General features: G+C 53.3%; 4 protein-coding genes across 4 annotated transcripts; all 4 read right to left on the reverse strand.

Moving 5' to 3' along the window:
- Positions 1-4880: 4880 nt before the first annotated feature.
- GCG54_00011655 (uncharacterized protein) lies at positions 4881-5063 on the reverse strand (the record flags this gene model as incomplete). The annotated part of the gene is made up of 1 exon (XM_045411555.1): positions 4881-5063. One exon carries the CDS (start codon positions 5061-5063, stop codon positions 4881-4883), a length of 183 nt encoding a protein of 60 aa, XP_045262976.1.
- A 42-nt stretch (positions 5064-5105) lies between these two features.
- GCG54_00011656 (uncharacterized protein) lies at positions 5106-6964 on the reverse strand (the record flags this gene model as incomplete). Its single annotated transcript, XM_045411556.1, has 4 exons — positions 5106-5320; positions 5690-5898; positions 5991-6110; positions 6273-6964. The coding sequence occupies 4 exons, from the start codon at positions 6962-6964 to the stop codon at positions 5106-5108; spliced, it is 1236 nt and encodes a 411-aa protein (XP_045262977.1).
- Positions 6965-7004: 40 nt separating this feature from the next.
- Positions 7005-7472, reverse strand: GCG54_00011657 (uncharacterized protein; the record flags this gene model as incomplete). Its single annotated transcript, XM_045411557.1, has 2 exons — positions 7005-7409; positions 7455-7472. The coding sequence occupies 2 exons, from the start codon at positions 7470-7472 to the stop codon at positions 7005-7007; spliced, it is 423 nt and encodes a 140-aa protein (XP_045262978.1).
- Positions 7473-9666: 2194 nt separating this feature from the next.
- GCG54_00011658 (uncharacterized protein) lies at positions 9667-10827 on the reverse strand (the record flags this gene model as incomplete). Its single annotated transcript, XM_045411558.1, has 1 exon — positions 9667-10827. One exon carries the CDS (start codon positions 10825-10827, stop codon positions 9667-9669), a length of 1161 nt encoding a protein of 386 aa, XP_045262979.1.
- Positions 10828-22775: the final 11948 nt, after the last annotated feature.

Genomic DNA, 22775 nt, shown 5'->3' on the forward strand with positions numbered 1-22775 from the left:
ACTGTGATTCTCCACTCCACATTGCTCTTGCCTCTGTGCGACCGCCCTGCTGAATTGAGCAAAGGATCATCTGTCGGTTAGGAATCGTATTGTCGCACCCGCACCGCAGCTTCAAGCCACGGCCGTCAAGATCGAAGGTGGCTCATCTCATGGCTCAGCAATCCGCTGAGCGAAATATGGCAGCGAGGCAGGCGACGATGTCGCTCTCCCCGAGCCAGAGCTCGTCCGTCAGTCCGATGGACAGCGCGGCCTCTTCCTGGTCCTTGACGTAGATGCTCTTGACTCAACTCTTTCCAGCTGACATAGCCTTGGCTTCGGGCCAATTCTCATGACAAGCGAGTTCTGCATAGACTTCAGACCCGTGGTTTCAGCCCAGCTGTCAGTTTCAGCTGCATTATTATTTTTTGCTCTCAGCGAGTGGCGGAGACGCAAGTCGGGGAGTTGCGGTTGCCTGTCTTCTACATGCAGGACAACGAGGATTTGTTGCTTACTCGTTGGCAATACGGTCTCCGGCCGATCTATGGCCAGCTGACAGCTACACCCGTGAGGAGCTTCACGTTGCCGGTGCTGCTAGACGACGTGCTTCCGACCGTTTTGCTGCAGCAGAAGGAACTTCACATCAACTTGAGGAATATATAAGATGCATTCTATTCGCTTGATTCTTAGCATTCAGTCGCTCTGCGTTGTGCAGTCTCATCCGAGACCTCAAATTCCAAACCTCGTTGATCGAAGCCGGAGATGGATGAGAAGGAATACCCGAGGATGCGGATGAAATGTGGCTAAGTCTGTGTCACTGAAATTATGGTAAGTTGAAAGCGAGATCCGCAGCTAGCGACGACACATCCGCTACTTTGTCAAAAAAGACTTCTTCTCTGGGGTTCACCCCAGTTAACATCTGACCAAACTAGATGGAGAGGGCGAGGTCAATGTTGGCGGAGGATACGTCTCGAACCGCATGCGCAGCCAGATGAACATGTCGCCGCGCTGGAGTTGGTCGACTGCGATGCTGAGGATCTGGACTGCTCAGCCGTCCTGGGTGGCATGCGGCGATTCCTCAACGCTGGTGCCGAAATGCCGCCGTGTTTTGTTCAGGCTGAGCAGCCGGCTTGTCCGCATACTTTGAGCGCATGAACTGCTCAGTTGGTGGCCTCTAAGTCCACGAGGTTTGGGTGTTGCGAATCTGTGGGATGCAGTCAACATGGACATCTGAGTCAGCACATATCCATGAAGGTGTTAGTCGAGCATCACTGAATCCGGTACCGGGCCCGAGGCCCAAATGTCGGCCCGAATGCCTCTTTGCAGCCGACGCGTCCGGCCCTCGCAGCTAAAGGAATCAAGCCACTTCAAGCCACTTCACGCAACTTCAATCCCTCCACCTCCACCTCCAACTGCATCTGCATCTGGATACAGAAAACTGACCAACACATTAAGATCATTTCCACTCACCAGTGATTTCAATCCCCATGAAAAGGTTCATGGAGACTGGGCTGGGCATTGAGATTACTTGAACACGGAGAAGATTCCGCCTCACAACATCGACGCGTTTAGGAGGGGACCGACAACCGTGAAGAAATTCCAACGTTGGCATCGCTCTCCACAAGGCTCGTAGTGCGACCGTCCAGACGGTAAAGGTTCCATACACTGACGAAGCATTTTGACCAGCGGGCTACGCTAACGCGTCGATTCGCTGTCTGGCCAGAAATGGCCAAGAGTCTTCCAGAGAAGATTGAAGAGAGCAATGTGGACGACCAAGGGCTGATGACAAGAGATTTGCTACTCGGGCAGTGTTTGCTACACGTATGTATTCCGTATATCCTACCGAGGCCCCCTTGATTTCCTGTACTAAGACGACTGAATTTCTTATCTGCTTGCTGTCGTCGCCCCTGTCGTTGTCGTCGTCCCTGTCGTCGTTCTCGTCCCTGTCGTCGTGCTCGTCCCTGTCGCTGTCACCAATATCGTTGTCGTCACTATTGTTGTCGTCGTTGTCTATCATCGGACCGAAGTATTGAGGGCGCTACGATTGAAGTCATAGGGGGCACTGCCCGGCGAGCACAAGTCATGATAATACCAAGGACAAATGAAAAGAAGCAGCAATCACAGGGACGAGCACATTTGACAAGTACATGATTGTTCCACGCTACTTATTACTCCGTCTGCTTGGCCAAAAGCATGCGCGAAAACCCGTCATGCGAGCTAGTCTCTACCTCTATTCTCCCCCCTCCCTTGCCTTTTGCTGTAGACTCCGTGCCGGAATGCGCCGGCGTATTGCGCGTGCTTGTTACACGGTGCGTCCAGACGGGTGAACCTGGGGGATACCGAGCGGATTCCCAGAGGTAACCAGGTCACCATCCTTCTTCCCTTCCAACCTTTCCTTCGCAGTTTGCCGCCCGGAGGCGCACCTTTTTGACTGCCGTATGAATCTGACGGGGAGAGGGTCACAGCGTGACTTCTATGGCTAACCCATGGGGCATATGAAGGGGGTTTTCGTATCGGGTTACCACGCAAGGAGACTACCCTACGTTCTCTTCGTCATTTTGGAAAACTTGAACTTCCTAATAGAATCCATGCCGGAATGCGCCGATGTATTGCGCGTGCCTGTTACACGGTGCGTCCAGAATGGTGAGCCTGGGGGATGTTGAGGAAGTTCGGAGCCCACCCAGTAGGGGTTTTCACAGTAAGAGAAGAAGCAGTAAAAGCACCTCGGTCAGTGCCCAGTCCAGTAGTTTCGTAGTATATGGTGGATACCGAGCGGATTCCTAGACGCTGCCATCCATCTGGGCGCTTGCCGACCGGTGCTTAGTCACCGATTACCATATGGTAATCTGGTAATTTCACCCACCCAGCCATGCCCAGTCCACTTGTTCATCCGACTGGCCTTGCCAGCAGGATCTGAGGCATCCGTGAAGACAGGCAATCTAACCTTCTTCTCTACCAGGGCCTGCAATCGGTCGGTGGAGATTGACAGCTTCTGCTGAGCTGGCTGGGCCGACGAGGCAGGACGAGGCAGCTTGGAGACCTTAGGCGCCGCCTCACTCATCACGAGGATGGCCGATTTGCGAATTTGGGTAGTGTTTGCAGTGGGTAGTGTTTGCAGTAGGGCGGATGGGGCCAGCCGGCACACTGCGATCCCGAGGCGATCTGGTCGGCCTGGAAATGACCGTCTTGACTGGGGGTGATGAGACCTCCCACCACGCCGACAATGCGACGCAGGAAGTTCAGGGTCAGCGACCCAAGAGATGGTGTCGAGTGTCGGATACTTCGTGGAGGACGGCGGCATGCCTAGCTCGTCCTTTCGAAACGGGACCCATCACCTGCGGCTGTGTCCAATTTGCCGTCTTCAAGTCGAACATTATCAGGTTTGAAAGATACGTCCGAGCAGTTTGTCGCCTTGGTACAAGGTAGCCGTGTGGCCTGTGTGTGGTTGTTAGATGAAGGAGAGGCAGTGGAATCAACACTGCAACCACGTACCCATTGGGAGCATTTCATGGCATGTGTCGCATGTGAAACTGAAAAATACAGCTGAAAATCGCTGCCGAACAATGGTGGTGTGGGAGAGGGAGCTGCCCCCTGCAAGCGTACTGTCTTCGCTGACGACGAAGTTCGACTTGGGGACCAGGTCAGCGGTTATCAAAGCCTGAGTGCCAAAGTAGGCGTTTAATAATGTGTGAGGCAGACTGGGCTGGACCCTGCGAGGAAAACACGGCGCTCCCTTCAAATACCCCAAAGATTGGCCATAGAGGTTTCTCTGTGAGCCATCCTGGCCCTCTCATGTTTCCCCGTCAGGGTCATGCGGCGGTCAAAAGGGTGTGCCAGTGGGCGGCGACATGGAGTTGGAAGGAAAAGAATTGATGGAAACCAGATCGGATGGTTGGACAAGAATGGATGGAAATCAGGTTGGATGGATGGGATATGGATGGGAGACGGACGGGAGATGGAAAGGCAGACTTGGTTCGCAGCACCGGCCGATACCCAGGTTGAGGGGGCAGGTCCGCCGCGTCGCTGCCTTCCGCTGGCAGATACGAAAATGGCGCCGAGCAGTCACGAACACCATGTTGAGCAGTCACATGCAGAAATCGTGAGCGACATCGGGAAGGAAAGCAGTCGCCTGCGGGAATCACGAGCGACATCGGGCAGGAGAAGCAGGGCGCAGGGCAGGTCCCAATCCGCAGTTAAACTTGGGAAGGCAAGCATCCTGGGGTGCACATGCACCCACCCAACAGCGGCTCACCTTTTCCGGCCTGTGAAGCTTCGAAGAGGCGATCTGAAGTTGACCTTGGGAAGACCACCAAAAGGTGCTGGTGTTCTGGCATTTTTTTCCGCCAGACCACCAGGGTAGGCACTTTCTGCGATACCAGCGGTACCTATCTAAGGCTGGCTAATTACATTACTGGTATCAGTGAACCAGACCACCAAGGTGCCACGAATCCAGTGCACTCATCGCCTGGGAATTCACGCCCCGCTATCGACATCCCACCGGTGCAGAAATTCTGCCTAGGTGGCATGTTCCCCGGAAGTCCACCCTACCAACCCAGGTCGACAAGCCAGCACCTCAGACACCACCCAGCCAAGTGCTAGGTTGGAAACCGATGACACGACTTCCCCTGTGGCAATGGCATTGTGGATGGTTAGATGCGGTGCAAATTTGGTGGTGGCACCAATCCTGTTGGTGTCTGATTCCGAGCCCAGTCCGGACTGACACGAACGCTTGGAAAACCTCATGGTTGGGAGAATACGAGTGGCAATCTTGGAATTCTGCGATTTGAAGAGGGATAATCGAACGACAAACTACACGTCCAAGAGAAAGCAAGCTGTGAGCTCCTAACAAATGATTCGTGCGCCAAGACAAAAAACCTCCAACACCGAGCGTTGCTCGCTTCACTTCATGCTGCGAGCGCGCCTCGAAGCTTTTTGTAGTCTTCATAGTTCCTGAGCGACAACTCGGCGTTGTCAAGTAGCGTCTCCGCGTCGTTAACACCTTGCTCCGCCTTGACGACCACCTGACGCTGCTCAGCAACAGCATCCTCAGCCTCTTGGACCTTTCTATCCGCTGCATCAACCTCCATCTTTGCGCGGCATATGGGATTTTCGACGAAGAGCTGGTGTGCTTATTTGGTCTTTTGGAACGCGTCTCGGCATGAAGTGGTGTCGCCGGGCTCGGCAACTCGCTGGGTCATCTGAGAGGAGGTCTGCAGGACACTTTCCGCCCACTTCGCCATCTGTTCGTAGCTTGACTGAGCCTCCGCCTGCGACGTGCGTTCATTGCTCAGTGCCTTGGTCAGGGTGCCGAGAGCCTCTGCAGCTCCCGCCGACCGTGCCTTCGCTGCTTCCAAGTCAACTCTGAACCTATGGACCTCCTTCTCGCTCTCTTGCTCCGACGGTGAGGGTTCTTCCAAAGCTTCAATCTCTTTCATGAGAGCGTCCAGTTCCGCGCGTCAGTCAAGAGCAGGTGCAGTGCGAACGAACTTGTCCAAGTCGGGCTGATACTCGTTTACTTCGAGTCTGCAGCGTTTCCTGAGGGGAGTGCTTTCCTCGTCTCCGCTGTCGCTGTGCCGGGATTGCCTGCGTCCAAGACTGATCGTCAAGGTTGGTGTCGTCGCTACCCCGGATTCAACATCTAATTCCCGGTCCGAATATCTATTCGGCACCGGTTTCAGGCATTGATTCGGATTTGGAAACGTGTCGGGGCCACGTTGGGGAGGGCGAGGCACTATGGCGGGCGATTGTGTCTGCGGTTGCGGGAAACCGGTGCTGATTTGTACAAGCCAGTGAGGGACTTTGGAGTGGATTGGCGGCTTTTCTATCGAGATCCGCCAGGGTGAGGTTACCCGCAAGTAGGTGTTGCATCCCAAGGAGAGAAAAGGCGCCAGAGCTGGTATCGTCGTCCTGTTGAGGGCATCTCTGTTGCATCGTTAGCTGCTAAAACCGATGACAAACGAAAAGCGCTCACTGGTGTCGGAAAGGAAAAGCCAGGTCCTGGGACGTGTAGCGACAGCCAGGCAACAACCGCCTCTTTGACCTCCGGCGAGGCACCCAACGACGAGATGGAGCCGTATCTGCGGACGTAACGGTCGGCGGAGCAAATGTCGAGGAGAATCCAGTGCTGCAAGAGTCTTTGGTGAACCACAGTCACGATTCGGTCTTTGCTTCTGCTCTGGAGAGTCGATGGTAGGCCTGCGGGAAGTCTACCTGCACGTTGCAAGTAGAGAGGGTCAACGACGAGGATTCTCGGCGCTGAGACCATCGAATTCAGTAGGACGAGTTGGAGCACTTACACGCTGTCGTCAGTCAACCGATCCCTATTATTCAGTTGATTGACTGCTTTTGGGAGAGCCTTGAATGCGATGGGCAGATTTTTTAGTGTCGCGATGCTAGCTTCCTCTGATGGATTTCCGACGGGGGAGTCGATGACGTGGTTGGCTTCTGCCGCTGACTCGGCATCGTCGTCTTGGACAGCATCAGCGACTTCCAGGACGGATTCTGCGCTGTCCCCGTAGTTTCCAATGTTGGTGAAGGGGGGCTCATCGTCGTCGGTGTCAAAGTTACTAAATTTGTCGTCGTAGTCGCGATCTCGCATGGAGCTGACGGTGGATGCGCGGATGTACTCATGATGGATCACAGAAACCTGGTTCGGCCCGTACAAAGGAGAAGAGTAGACTTGGCGCAACGGAGATGTCGGTAGCTTCATGCTCGTGCTTCCCAGACTCTTGTCGTCGCTTCTGTGGTTTCCTGCTGTATGCTGAGCGACGTCGTCGGCCGTAGACTCGCGGTTTTGATCTTGAGAAGCGGAAGAGATCGCCCCACCCCGCTCACGGAGAAGTTGTACGGCGCGTTTCGGGACTGCTTTTGTCCACCGAATTGACTGACCATGGCAGAGCACGGCGGCCTCGCGGAGGAGTCCGCCCTCGTCGTACCACGTGCGCACATCGATGTCGGCCTCGCGGCAGAGACGAGCCAGAATGGCCATGTAACTGAGTGAATTGATTGACAGCTTGGTCTCAGCCCGGTCAACTTTTCCAGGGCGGATGCGGCTGAACAATGGCGGCAGCATCCAGTGTCTCCTCGTAGCGGTGGGCCTTTTTCAAGTTCTGGGTCGGGACCGCACTCTCGGGCCTGCTCCGGTCAATAGCGCGAGTAGCCCTTTTTATCAATGGCAGGTGTGCGATGGTCTTTTCGGAAACGAGAGTGCTGTCAGGTGTTGGTATTGCTGCCAGCTTTTCGTTGACAAATTTGGACGTCTTACGACCGGGCTTAGGGTCTGTGTCGGTCACCTCAGCGAAAACTCTGTGGTATGGTAAATTCGGATTGGGCTCCTCTGCGGCGTTTGGGCTCGTCCTGGCGTCATCATCTGGGGCGACATTGGCGTTGTCTTTCGAGGATGCTGGGGATCCAGAGCCAATGGGTGGAGTTGTCTGTCGTGGCGATGGTGGTGGTTGAGGTCGCAGATTTCAGGGCACCGTCCCTTCGGGAGCCATTCTGAAAGTCAAGTCATGATAGCGGTGAGGGCGATAGTCGGACGGGCCAGTATGAATGGACAATGACCGAGCAACGTTTGGAATATAAAGAGTGATGCTATGGCACGTTGCACGCGAGGGCAGAAAAAGATGGCGACGGGTTGAAGGTTGAGGTCACCAGCAGTGGTGGCAGAGAGACTTCCGCCACACATGATAAAGAAATGTGACGGGAAGGAGTGGAGGAGGCCAACTTCCGATCATCGTGTCTTCCTGCCATCCACGTCCATCCAGGGGCCTGCATATGTCCTTTCCGTCCTGCGCCTGCCATGGGAGACGGCGAGGGAAAGAGGAAAGAAGGAAATGGCACACGGCCAGCCGCATTTGGTGAGGGAAGCCACGCACTGAGTAGCTATACACTTGGCAGCCACGGCCTTGATCGATCACCTGCGCAACTGAGATGGACGGTATCCGCGTTCAACAGTATCGACGGGAGTTATCGCAGTCGCATGGATTGCAGCAGAACGCAGAATCCGACCGGGAGAAATATCCTGCTCAACGCGCATCTTTTCTTCTTAACGGTCTATCACCCTGAAACCCGACGAGCATGAATGGTGGTGCGTTTCTTGCAGCGCGGGACAGCAACCCAGACTCAGTCCATCAACCGTCCTGGTCGGGTGTTGCCATTTCAGCGGGCAGTGAACACTTCGCTGGCAATCTACGGTGCGCAGCGAGGCCAGCCGGTTCGGCCCGCTCACCGGCGTCCTGTCCGGTCCGAGTGCACCGTAGCCTGAGTGGAGCTACCCTGCCGGCCGGGACGCCGGTGCGGGATGAATCTGGCTTTCATCATTACAGGTGCAGCGTGCGTCAGGGAAGTTTGACATTGCAGTTACCGCCTTGCGCTCGCAGTCGCAATCACGGGAGAAAATAAGCTGTGGACATCGTCCGAATATAGGGTTAGGGAAGGAGACCTAGACGGTGGGCAATGAACTCGTCGGCAAGAACAACAGGGAACACAGTGCCACTGTGGTCTATGCAGTCCACCTGCACCGCAGCACCGCTCTCACCGAAACCCCACGGGACACAGTCGACCATGCCCCACTGAATAACTTCACCTGATTAGCCAGCCGCGGCATTCCAGTGGGAAATTTCGCACGATCCCCACAATTCTCTCCAGTAGAATTGCCGGACAGTCCTCCTCCTCCAGGACTCACCTCAGCTGCACCAAGACCAGCGCCGCAGCAAAGGCGAACTCATCGTCGTCGCCCTCGTTGCAGAGGCGCGTCAAGCTGTCCCGGGGCGATGCACCAGGCGGAAACGACAGATGACACCATCCACCGCGGGCAGGAACTCTACTCCCTAGAGTGGAAATAGCAGACGCCGATGCAGAAGCACGAGAACATGCTGACTCCTAGATGAGGACCGCAACTGATGTAAGTTGCTGTCGCGCAGCAGGCCTGGTCGGGCGTTGTTGGCAGAAGGAAAGTACAAATAGGGAAGGCAGCTTGACTAACGGTGGTGGTGTCTGGTCGCGCGCAGCAGGTGGTGCACCTGCTACCTTGTGGTCTGGCTGAAAAAAGCCAGAACGCTCTGTTATGTAAGCATTATGTGACTGAGTGGGATTTGTGCAAAATTTCTCCAATGTCATTGGATGCAGCGCCCACCCTCACGATTTCCCTGTCGCAGCCAAAAAAAAAAAAAAAAAAAAAAAAAAAAAAAAAAAAAAAAAACCCCCCCCAAAAANAAAAAAAAAAAAAAAAAAAAAAAAAAAAAAAAAAAAAGAGACGAACACCCCGCCAAAATCACAACCACCACTGAGATCCCCGCAGTGACAGATCAAAACCACAACCACCGCCAAGCGCCGCCGCCGCAAGGAAGCCTACCTCCCCTTCCCCTCCTCCGTTCCGGTCGCGCCCGCCATGATGGTCTACTCCTTCAGCTCCACGGTCTTCGAACCCTCGAACTTCATCTACGTCGGCAAGGACAAGCTCGAGGGTACTGCCAGGGACCTTTGAGGATTTTTGAGCACGTGCCTTAATTACTCTACGACGCGTATCTTCCACATGAGCAGCTGTCTCTGGCAGCCCAGAAGCCAGGACTCGGACATCACCATGCATCACGGCACAGGCTATCCATCCGCCAAGTAGAGACCACTTTCGAATACCGTACATTGAGTCCACCAGCAGCAGTTCACCGCATACTTACCACGCCATCCCCGTCACTGAACCTTGCCGCCGCTCTGCTTGCTTTCCTCCAAAATCGCCTTCCGCCGCTCGGGGGTTAGCTGCTTCCACCACCGGTCGAAACGCCGAACCTGCGCGTCCCGGTCGTCTTCTTTGCAGAGTTCGGTGAGGCCGAGAACAGCTGGCTCTCGATCCACTCGTCTCGGCCTAGGTTCAAGTGGTACTTGGTCGGACACGGCCAGAATCGTCGCACCGACGCTACCGTATCTTCCTGCTGCATTTTCCGCCTCGGGACCTAGGGTTGGTGCACTGGTGTACGACACTGGCTTGCTCGAGCCGACGTGTTGCTGGGAGCGGTCGAGGTCAGCCCCATGCAGGAGTCCTTGGGGCCTGAGAGAAAAATCAGGGCGGTTGTGATTCTGGGTGTCGATGGAACTGACGACCCGGCTCTGGCCAGCGGAGCTGCCAGTGACGCTTTCTTTGGCGAAGGCGATGCCATTGTGAGAGGCGTTTTGCTTGAGGTGATAATCAAAGGGGTCCTTATTCTGAGCGTTGTTGGAGTTGACGCGGTTCTGATCAGCGTAGCTGACAGCAGGGCCCTCTTTGCCGGAGGCGCTGCCGTTGTTAGGTTTGACAACGTGGGCCTGGTCAGCATCGCTGTTGGAGAGGCCCTCTTCGCTGACGCCGCCCTCCTTGTCGACACCATTGTCAATGGGGCCGTCCCTAGCTGGAGGGGGGTCTATGCCGTTCCGCTTCAACGCCTCCTTCCAGGAATGGTGTACCAGTTTGCGCTTTAGCGGGGCCGCGTCCGTTTCCCAGGCCTTGGGCCACGGCAACTCATTCTCCTGGAGATCCGAATAGAACGGCGCGATACGGGCAGCGGTTGCCATATCGGCTGGCGTGAGTAGGTTCCTGGCGGCGTATTTCGCCGGGTCGTGGTAGAAGCGCTGGAAATGTCGCGAGTTCTGCACCTGAGACTCGTGCCAGACGATGTTCTCGGATGGTACGGCATTCTTGGATGAGGAGGCCTTTTTGGATGAGGCGGCCTTTTTGGATGGGACGGCCTTCTCGGATGGAATCGGCGGCAGCGGGCGCTCCGGTGGGTTACCGGCCTCTTGAACCTGGGGCGGAGGGCGCTCCCGCGGGCTGTGAGCATCTTGAGCCTGCGGCTCAACCTCGGAATGCAGTTGCGACATGGTAGGCGTCTATCGCGGTTGGTACGGTGGCAGAGACTGGAAAGAGAAGATGAGGAAAAGAAAAGGGCTGGCAGACGCGAGGAGATGAGTGTGTTGGAAAAACAAGAGCCACTCTGCTGCTGTCCATGAAAAGGAAGGTTTTTTTTTCAAAAGAGATAACCTCCTCGTCTTTTCTCTTGTCTACCTGAACAAAGAAGGCCCTGGTCACAGGCGAGGCCGAGGTATCGCGAGCTTTCCGTCGTTGACGAATGTGTTTCAAACCGGGCACAAAGAAGGCCCTGGCCACAAGCCGAGGCATCGCGAGCTCTCGATCGTTGACCATCATGTTCCAAACCAAGCACAAATGATGGCTAACTGCCTCATCGCCCGGTACTGTTTCAAACACCCCCAGCAGCTCCATGCAGACATTTCCATCATTTTGATCTGCCCCTCCTCCATTGTACCCGCAAACGGCTCTCAGCCCGGCTGCCGCTCTCGCTGCGCTCCCGTTCCTGCATGAGCACATTCGCGCGGGGACCGGCACTGTCGTCAAGACGTCGAGCTAGAGGTCCACGTCCATGTGGTCCGCTGCGCGGATGCCTAGGTACTCGTCGAGCGAGGCAGACGCTCCCGTTTCGGGCTTGACGTCGAGGAAGGCGGGGTGGATGGCGCAGGTTTTCTGGCTGATTGCTGGATGTTTGATTGTCAGCTCGGCGATTGCGAGGGGAGAGAGGGAGAGGGCGAACGGGGGATGCGGACCTTAGACGCCGTTGGACTTCGGTCGGACCATTCGATGGGGTCGCGACGCATCAAGATCGCCTATGGGAACAATTGAAGGAATTCTGGGCAATCGTGCCAGATCAGCGCTGCGACGACAGCGCGAGATAACCACCTTGCGATACATGCTGTTGTCGTCGTGCGTCAAGGCTCGAGCCTGGGGCGGTCTGTAGATGGATGCGTTTGCGTTTGCGGAAAGGCATTCGCTCTGAAATGTCTTCTGGCCACACATCAGTCGTCTTGAAGTTACGCTTTGGCTGCTTTTGTAAGGGTTTAGGGAGTTTGGGTACGCGGCCTGGTGGTCGGCTTATGAAATGGACAAACAAACGGCGGGCGCACTCCTTGTTTCTTACACAATCTCTCTGTCTTTTTCTCGTTCTTCAGGGCCTGCTACATGACACGGCCTTGTGTCCCACCGGCCGGGATCGTATCCGCGTTCGTGCGTTTGGTGTGAGGCTCGACAGCTGGGGTGCTGGGCTGGTGTGGCCGATTGTGGCCGATTGTGACCGCGGCCGCTGCGGCGCCGAGAACGAACCGGTTATCTGGCCGTCGTTGTCTGGGGCCAATTAGGCGAGGAGGGCCCGCAGGCTGGGATCGTGAGTCTGTGGGGGTGTGCCAGGGCCCAAACTCTGGAGCGTCGATGGGGGCGCGGCGCCTTTCTCGTGCCTGCGCAGTCTCGGGGAGCTGGAGTTCGAAACGTGGTCTGCAAGCACCGAGAAGTTAGCTGTACGTCTGCAGGTGGAAACTACGAGTAAGAGGGCTTGCGGGATTGGTTGTACTGAGCGCGATGCTTGCGGTTGATGTAGTCTACCTGCCGTGATGCAACCCGCGGGTGAAAGGCGATGGACGAAGACGGCGGCGATCTGCGGCAGGGAGACGCTTGCTGGTGTGGTGGATTCTGACGAGTCTCCGGATCGCTCGCGTGAGTCTCGGGACATGAAGGCGTGGGAAGAAACGATCAACGGATTCTGAGGTTGTCGGTGTGGCGGAGTGTTGATGGATGTGTGTCGAGATTGAAGAAGGGGCGGCAAACGGACAAGAGGGGCATGTCTTTGGCTAGCTTCAAGTACGTACCCTGGCCCGGCCGTTTGCTCGAAATCGATGCCGGACGGTGCCTCACTTCTCAAACTTGACTGTCTGTTTCATTGATGTCCATGCCTCGTTTTTTTTCACCCGCGCCAAGCCGCCCTCTCTAAATTCACTTGCTGCTCGCTAGACACCATCGCCATATGTTTGACAAATAAATCCAGCGTCTCGTATCACCCTGGCCATGTTCAACTCAGCGTCCATTCTAACACAAGTGCGACGTGATATTAACATGAACGCACAATGATCCACAACCACCAGCTCTGCGATGAGGCAAGATATTGGAAAGAACACGCATCACTCCTGTCCTCTTGGAGAACTAGAATCTGCGTCCGAACGAGGCATATTGGCACCAGGTCCAACGAGCAGATCGCAAGGGCGGCAGGGGAAAGGGTCAAGAAGGGTATAGCCTCGGCCATGAGGGTTCGGATAAGTTTCTTCTGCAACATCCCTGCTAACCAGACAGCCTATCCCAGGCAGAGGCAGAAAACTGAGGTGGTCGATGAGCCCTTCCCACTGCGAAAGCGTTCCGTTCATCTCCCCTTCCTCGTCACTGATCTTCGCAGACATATCCATGACTTCGATATCATTGAATTTGCTACGATGGTGGTAAGCTAGCACAAAGTTCCGTATCCGTATAGCCCACATACAAGGAAGGTCCTCGACCAGAAATACTCACCCTCTGCACATGTTACAACGTGTCTTGAGATCGGAAACCGCCGACTGTGGCCCAAAGTCCAGCCGCAAGGAACCTTCTGGTAGAAGGGGGAAGTCGTCAGACCACGGCAGGAGATGGCAGAGGTTTCTCCAGTTTCCTTCTCCTTGTTGGTGACGCGAGTGACATGGGTAGCATTGTGGCGACCGCGTGCGTGTCGCGTGTGAGAAAGAGTGTGGGATTGGAGATTTCAATCATGATCCTTGCCTAGCTGGTCAGTGTACATACGACTCGCGATATCCTATGACGTCCGTCCGTTGGATGACTGTCTACGAGTATGCTGCTAATTACTTGATCTCACCAAGGGTTTTATTATAGTCCTCGTTCACAAGGTTCCTGTCAATCTCTTACTGATCTGCGGGCCCCTGCCTTCTCAGTTTGTCCGGCTAAGCATCCTTGCGACACCTCGTTAATAGGTAGAGCAGGCTGAAGTTGGCACGAATGAGCAGCGGATCACTTCAATGATACCATCTTATGAGGAGGTTCATCACAAAACCACGTGATAAATATCACAGAAATGATCAAAGCATGAGAAAGGGGCAGAGGGACGACAAACAGAGAATCCGAATTTCCCGTTCTGTCGAGGGCGTGGATTTGCCGGCGTCGACAGAGAGGCCTAGATCGATCTTTCAAAGTTTAGGCCATATAGAATATCATAGATGCGTCATGGCGGACACTGTTTGTCAGGCAAGAGTCAATGGATATAACCACCGGAAATAGACCCTCGCCATTATCAGACGCAAGGAGTCGGGGTTCAGCTGGAATTCATCGGAGGAAGGCATCGCCACATTGTACAACGGCGACTCAGGGGTATACGGCGAAGATGGCTACATACTATGTTGTGTGAGTGGAAGCAATGGCCGGCTCAGGAGTCGGCACGTACTCCGCCCGAAAGCGTCGGAGTGACAGAGTGTACGTGAAGACGAGACAATCCCGTCTGGAATACGGAGACGATAGACGAAAGTGAATCCTCGCGGACCAAGATAAGATGTGAGGTTGAAAAGGAGAGGAAGGACGAGAAGGAGTCAGGTTGGTGTAGAAGAGTGCTTTTAAGTTTGCCATTGAGAGCATGCATGGGAACGGGGGTGAGTAAGTCCCGGAGGGAGGCGTCTTGTCTCTAGGTTTTCTGAAAGAGCGGAATACCTGACGCCACACCGCAATCACCTATGAGATGATGTGGGAGCACATAGTGGGAGCTGCGTCCCGGCCAGTATCTTGGAAAACCACTGGTCCTCATACTCCTATTCTATATGCAGATTACAAGCGACGGCTTTTCCGTGCCTCTCTTGCTAAAACTCCGTCGCAAAATGCGTTCATCACACGTCCACGCGGCTGACGAGTAGGCATCTGATAAGTGAAATTTCTGCTTCAGGGATTTGCAACGCGAATTCCATCACAATCCGCTCGGTTGGCTTGGCCGGCAGAGTCTTGACGCGGCTGTAATCTGTAATGCCTCCAATCACTTCCAGCATCGACGCCAAAGACCCGCTGCCACCGAGCCAGCTCGATGTAAGACAGCCTACCGCATTGCTTCGAGTTATTGCCTAGTAACACCTGCGAGAGGCCCTGGGTTCGAAGCCCGATTAGGCCCTTTTTGAGAGTTTGTCAGTTAGAGGCGAAGGAGCTCGACAAGGTGCGTCAACCCGCAAACGGCGACATGCTTCGGACGGCCAAGAAGAGAACGACGACCGAACCAATGAGTCAGTGCTGGGGCGACGGTGTGGGAGATAGAATATCTCCATCTTTCGAAATCATTTCCTTTCCTGAATTCATTTTAGTGGTCTGAAGGAACGAGGACGCCGAGCAGCAGTCTCTGGTGCAATCAGGGCGGTGGGGACCCTTCGTGCGGGACACATGACGTTGCCCAGGGGGCGTATATCGACCTAAGTCGCCTCGCAGGCCATCTCCCTTCTTGCCTTTGATCCGAACATATTGTCCACCGTTGGCCTCGCCACGGAAGCCGATTCAACCCAGGCCGCTGAGGACGGAACGGGAGGTTAGTTCTTGATGGAATGGGATGAAAGCCATCCTCACACTAATAAGGTTCTCTCATGCCAATATGCTCTTCTTTTTTTATCATTTTGGGCTTTTCCTTTCTGCGCTCGATCTCAGTGACACGCCCAACGGATAATAATGCTCACTTCCGTTAGACACAGATCCGGCCAAAATGAGTCGCGATAATGCAGAAAGGAACACAAACATTCACATGCAAGTATCCTCGCATGTTGAATGGTGACAATCAGGCTAGTGGCTGAGACGAGTAGAAAAGGGATCCAGCCCATGCAACTCGACCTCTCATTCATGCGCACGCAGCGCGTCAACGCTGAATATAAGACATAATCTCGGGTATAGACACTGCGGGCTTTTCCGAGACTCCCATGTTCCGCAATCGCGGCAACCTATTCCCACATCCTCTGCGTGGATGACGCAAATCTTGCGATATCGCCGGGATGACTCCCAGTATGATTGAGTATAACCTTGGACCAGTGATGTTCATACCGCGACGGCGGGATTTGAAGATGGGCACCAATGACTGCAACGGATACGGATCTACGGGCATGTGGAGTCTTCCTTTCCAGTTTCCACCTGGCTCAACATTATCAAACGAAGGCTCGAAGTCTCAGGCTAGTCCAGCCTATGCCACCCCCGTTCAACTGTAAATCTGCGGCCTCCAACAACTCATACACCATGCAAACTCGCATTAGAACTCCCGACGCATCGCCACAGCATCTGCAGCACGAGAGAATCCCGGTCTAACCAGAGAAGTAGTGGCAACAGGACTGATACTGGACACGTCTTCCAGTATCGCCAGTGTGAAAGCTTATAACAGTTCTAACCATCCATCAGATCCCTAAGATACAGAATAAACAACAGCTATAATCACCAGCAGTAGGGTGTACTAGTGTACTAGCCAGGACTAACTGACCCCTTGCCGCACTTACTTGGACTCATTCATACAACCAGAGTCTGGGAGTCAGCCAGTCTGACCCATAAGACATTAGCTGATGCTCTTTACCATCTTTCCACTGACCAGGCGACAACAGACAATCGAATCAAGTATATGGGGAAAGGCATCGGCAACTCGAGAGTCTTTCTTTACGGCACAGCATCTGAAAAGCCGGCAAGATCGCAGGAGAGGAAGCGTGAGAGTTCGCCTGACTCTGCAGGCGACGGCACATTGCTTTTACTCAATTCACGCTCGCAGCGGGGGGGCGAGCAGTCAGTGAATGCCGTTACTTGTGTTCCACGAATGCAAGACTTCACGCTTGACTAAAACAGTTCTCGTCATTTTTGAGCAACGTTAGTTGCCAGATGCCGCCGCAACTCTTGGCAACAAATGAGCCCTCTGCCTGCCAAATCGACTCACAACACTTCAAATTGTAACAGCTGTGTTGCTTCATGTGACTCGATGGAAGGAGATGACACCGTGAAAGTTCACCGATGCACCAGACCATTGAAGAACGCGTGTCGAAGCCGCAAGACGTCCATCCGCAAAGGGCTCGCTGGCCATATAATTTGTCCATGAGTACTCACCCTCTTAAGTCCCTTTGATGTCGACAGGAAGTAGTCCTTCTGCTGCTCAGATTTTGCCAGTACTTGGGCTACGCAGCCGCGCTGATCTTTCTGTGATATTCCTCCTTTCTGTGACTCTTTCCCATGATACCCGAAATAACTTGACGGCCCTTGCGCCTGCTCTCTGTCGCAATAGCATTCTACTTCTGTGGTCCTGGAGAAGTCTGATCCCGCCACGCATGGCGACTCATACACTCAACCGCATAGAGTGCCTGTCGCCTGGATAGTGCACATCCATAATCTCAGGCATGGGTGTCTATCCGGCTCCTGTGGGACCTGAAATGGTGGCCAGCAGTGATCGCCGCTTGGTGTAGAGTTGCTGTAGGTAGCGCATCGCCCAGAGATTTGTTGAGAGGTACTTTGTAAAAAACTCGACGGATCGCAAGGCATCGTTCGAGAAGTACTGCAATGACACGATCGTCCAAGTGGGCCCCGACAAATCGCGCGATGACCCAGACATCCCGTTTCGCATGACCAACGGATGCCATGCCGCGATGAGTTGCCTCTCAGTGGGCTCACAACTTTCTTGCGTGGGATCTGACAGAGTATTCAGAGACTCGACGAAGGAGCTGAGCGGTACTTCGCCTTTGAGATGCCAGATGACTGGCAATTGTTGCTAATGTGGACGGGCGGGCACTTTCAAAACAAACAATTCCACGAAAGCGACGGCACCGCGTCTGGGAGACAAGAAACACCAAACTCAACAGAAGAAGCTAAAACTGGCAATGCCGTCGACAAGCGAAATCCTTAAGATCGTGTGGCTAGCCTTTCTAATCGCTACTGATAACAATAGAGGCGCCCAAGACCGAGTCTGCGATAGGGAAAGGCTTACGCGTCTTGAGGTTCAAGGCGCCGAGATCGAGTAGAGTTGAGGGATATGCACAGAGTCGCGCGCAATCAGAACAGCGGCGCCTGAAGGAACTAACGAGATTCGGCTGTTTTTAGCCAAAGCATGTATGATTCCAATGTAAAGCTGAGAAATAGACATTGGAACCTCGGAAGTAGTGGTGCTTGGAGTCTGCAAGAGACAGCTTGGGGACAACGAGGACAAGGCGTATTAGATGTGTGTATGCGGCCTAAGCTGCGATCATCTCAGCCTGGTTCTTCGAAGGTCGATTTTAAGGTAAGCCTGCAGCGACGAAAGACAGGTACAGGTCCCTGTAGATTTCGCGACACGCGTTTCGTCTGCAATGCACACGTTTCCCTCAGCCAAGCCAACTATTTCAAACCTACCCGGGTGTTTGTGTCGGTGAATAATCTTCCAGTGAAACCCCATTTGCTGAGACTGCTGACGAACACCCTCAGGTCAGATCTGCTCAACTATCTTCGACTGCCTCAGCTGCTTACACAGCCACTCAATTATCATCCCCTGATCATCAATCGCTCAACTCAGCGTAAAGTCACTCAACTATCCCAAATTCTTCAAAACTCTGAGATATAATCATTTCAAATGCGCGGTATGCTGAGAGTATAATTCAGCGTTTAGATATCCGGTCAGCCCTGCACCTCTGTCACTATTGCAGGCGATCAATAAACAGCCACTCACGCGACGTGCTGGACATATTTTCCCACAAGCGGGCGGAGCTTGGACAAGACTCAGTCCCCTTGCTGTGCCGACCACCACTGGAAGACGTGACGGTCTTGATGAGCTGGAGGGCATGCATCAGAGTGGGATCGTGCGCTGACTCGGCTCCATCCTTCTTCTTCCTGGTCTGCGCGGCCTCGGTTGCAAAATCTTCGAAGTTCTAAGTTTGCAACAGCGGTGCGCTCGCACATATCGGCGGCCGCACAATATTCAAGATGGGTGAGTCATGCCAGTGTTTCGAGTCGGGTGCGATGCGGTCTTTACCGCCGCAGACTGTTGCTGCTGGTAAGAATGTGTTGCGCTTGGCGTGTTGTGCGGGGCGACGACGGCGACGACCGTGCCTTGGACTACGATACTGGCCAGGCTCTGGCGGTCTTCTTTGGAAGTTGGCCAGGGATCTCCATCGGAGGCAGCGTTGTGAATGGGATCGTTGGAGACCATTTTGAAGTATATGAAGAGCCCTCCTATACATACCCATCCACACAATTCACCCCTCGACGAAGACCATTGAAACACACTACATCAGCAGCAACGCTGCAAAAGAGACATCTTCCCGAACCAGACCCCACAATTCCTTCCGTCATGGCACCGAGCTGCCTTCCCACAGTCCATGTCAAGAACATTGCTCGCAGCAGAAAGCTTGTGGTTGTGCGCGATGACCTTTCGCCATTCCAACGATTTAGAGGTTGCCCAGAAAGCTGGGCTTAGGGTGAGTATTGATACGATGGTGTAGACCTTTGACTGACGCAGTGGATCAACGATTCGATGAAGAACGCGGGCGCGATGGCAAGTTTGTATCTTGCTCAACCTTGACAAACTAATGCGCCTAGCTACGCTCAGGCTGGCTCATACGAATTCAACAGCTGGAGGCGGAGTTGACGCCAAAGGAGTAATGGTGCGATTGCGACCAGTTACACCGGAAGACGAAGGCATTTGGTCATGTTTGAGTTTTCATCGTTATTCGAGCCATAGTCATCAAGATTCAGCAGTTTGCATGTCTTTTATGTTTTATACTCCGTCGTATATTACGTTGAAATGTTCACAAGTGATTCTGCGGCTGCGCAGGCGACGATCCGATGTGTATGCTTACCATTTCAGAGATTTCACAGGGAAAGCGTATATACCAAGCAAAAGTTGCGTGTTTTGCATGTCTACAATCAGGAGCAAACATTATTAAGACTCGACGCACTGTTGTGATATGCTGAAGTAGTATAGTAAGCCGCCAGAAGGATGGAGTCTACGGTATTGCGCATGCTTTTACATGTTGCGATGGGAGAAAGTAGGACACAAGTGCAAGATGTATTTTACTTCTTAGTTTTATCACTCGTTAGCCAGCTAAGAAAGTCTCTTTAACGCCTGGACCAGTCAAAAAAACGTAGGATGACAAAAAGGCTGCTTTCCGAATTGTACTGATCAATCCCGACGACGACATGGGATGAAGCATTTCCCATTTGAACTTAGCATATATAACACCCGGCACAACTGCTTTTCAAGCCATCATAAGATACAGAGACGGGACCATATGAGCTGGGTAGTTTTGCAGGAACTTGGGCATGATACTAATTCTGGAGGAACACTTTAAAACGGACAGGGTCGCCTTTGAAGGGTTGCCTTTGCCCGTTGGTTGCATGACCGAGTCGAATATTTGAGCTTAACTTTAAGAACCTATGAATTCTCCCGTTGCATGTGGAAGGGGGACAGCTCGCCAATGAAGGCAGATATGGAAGGGTTTGTAAGGTAACACGGGTTGTTAAGTCCGACACTCTTTTTGGTGATATACAAGCTGATACGTGAGGGACAAAAAGGCCTTTTCCTGACTAACAAAGCATCTCAAGATCCGTTGCTTCTTAGCACAATCCCTTTCGTGCTATTTGTTCACCAGTCTCGGGATTTGGAGCTGCGAATTTGACACTCCGAAAGCGTGAATCGGGTTTAATTCGATACTGTACAGCCGAATGCGATCGTCCCATTGCTCTGTCGCGTCCGACGGAGGAAAAGTCTAAGGGCCTTCTAGAAGTATAGCCAATTTAATTATCTGCAATGCTAGGCTCTCAACTGATACTCTTCTGGGCATACAGGGATACGAAACCAGAGAGAACAGGTGGGGCGATGGCTGCAACTCTCCCTACAGTCCTCGAAGACAAATTCCTGTGAAACAGAGAAGGCTCAATAGACTGACCACCTAACCATGATGCGCTGAGGAGACGAGTCGTCGTCTTCTCGAACAATGTCATGAAATCAGAATGGTGACCAACTGAGCCACGGCATTCTTCAAAGAATGCTTCAAGTTGAAGCACAACATTGCCGCCTCTGGTTTCGGACCTCGTGTCAAAATATCCGCTCGCCGGGCTAGCGAGACCATAGTCAAATGCGAGAAGAGGGGAGACGAACTTGCCAAACAATGCGACGAGGCGGTGGGAAGATTCTGGAACTGTTTCAAGGCTCACCCACTGACAATGGACACCGAGGAGACACGGCTCTTCAAGTCACGGAGACTGACAGAATGGTGTTCAAGGATCTTGTGAATGACAATGGACTGTGTTAATCTTATGTTGGGTATGATGCTGTACGTGACGTGCTGACATCGGCCACTGTGATCTCTGAATGTGACGATATGCCTTTGTGGCTCAGCATGTAGGGACTGAGCAGGAGGCTCGAATGATGCCCAATAACAGCCGACGACGGCCAACGGCGGCCGGCAGAGTCAAAATAGTTGAAAGCCCAAGACGTAAAATGGTCAATATCAATCATCACAAGGCGGGGGCGACTGGAGAAGGCACTCTGGTGGTCATAACGTGGCAAAACTTCGTCGTGGTCGAGGATTGTCACTTGCTGGAATTGTGGAGATGTGTACCATGCCCTACGTACATATGTCCCACCGTTTCAACCGTGGGCAGTGCAGGACGAAATCAAATACCCGTCAAAGGAGGGGAGGGGATCCCAGACAGACCCCAGTGTCGTAGATAGCCCAAGATGAGACTGGCGGTCTTCAATGCTGGATATTCGAGTGTACTGCAGCATCGACGATATGCATGATCAGCACTGAGAACGAATCATGGTTGGATTGGCCTGAAGCCCCAGGGATTGCACAAATGTTGACCAATTGGAGATGGGCTTAGCCACTGTGACTGTTTACGGTGCCAAAATGACCCCGCGCTGTACTCCATACTAACGCCCTGAAGGTCAACAGTCCGGAGATGCATAGTAAACCTGCAGTGGTTGATTCGTTTAACAATGATGAAGGACATGGTCCTTCAACTGGGCATGCGCGCCAGCAGATTGAATCACTCCACCCAAAAAATTTAAGATGAATCAGCAGAAAAACGCAGGAGACTACCTCCTTCCGACTGAGAATGATGATGCAAAATCAGTTCGATGGTGCGAATGAGGGCTCACTCATGGAAGAAGACCGAGCCTGTATCGATTCGAGTCATGGCAGAACGCCCTGATGAGCAGTTCATGACCAAGGACTTATTGCATGACCGAACGGTAACGAGGACATGGGCACAGTTGTTCAATTGGATCCCAAAACTGAGATATCAGATGGGCGAAATGCTGTGATTGGTGCCCACCGGTTGCTGTGGGTGAACGTCGGCCAAGACGCAGTCTGTGAGACGCCTAAAGTCCATGAACATGATACCGACGGCGGTAGAAAGGGCCATGAACCCGACTGGACGCGTAGAATTCGGACTTATTGAAGGCGACGCTGGCACTGAAATCATCCCGAATTGCCTGTTCGACTGTGGTTTGTTGGTTGATTTGATCAGTCCAGCGACAGTGGCACGTCTGTTGCTGAAGCCTACAGTGACAACTGTACCGCTAACCTTGATGATGGCGAATGACAGCAACGCCATTATGACCAATCATGTCATCTTCCCGCTTGTGGTATCGGGCCTCGTTTCGATGTTACGGGCCTGTATCATGGGCAAGAATGAGGCGTATGACCTCTTGATGAGCAAGTGTTGGTTGAAGCATCACAAGGCGGTGGTGGACTACCACTACAACACGTTGACTATTGAGGGCATCTGTGGAACTCGGGCGGTGCTGAAGATGCGAGGTGCTAAAGTGCCATCGTATCTGATCCTCGTCTGCTCTTGGACTTCAATGTCAGTGCCAGGGTTATAGTTGAGCCGACGACGTCGACCTCGGCCACGGACGGTGACGACTAGTCCAGTGTGGACGAGGACTGGATTTAGGAGGACAGCATTGAATCAATTATGACTCTGAGTGAAA

Source organism: Colletotrichum gloeosporioides, assembly GCF_011800055.1.
Source record: "Colletotrichum gloeosporioides strain Lc1 chromosome Unknown consensus_53, whole genome shotgun sequence".
Lineage (NCBI taxonomy): Eukaryota > Fungi > Ascomycota > Sordariomycetes > Glomerellales > Glomerellaceae > Colletotrichum > Colletotrichum gloeosporioides.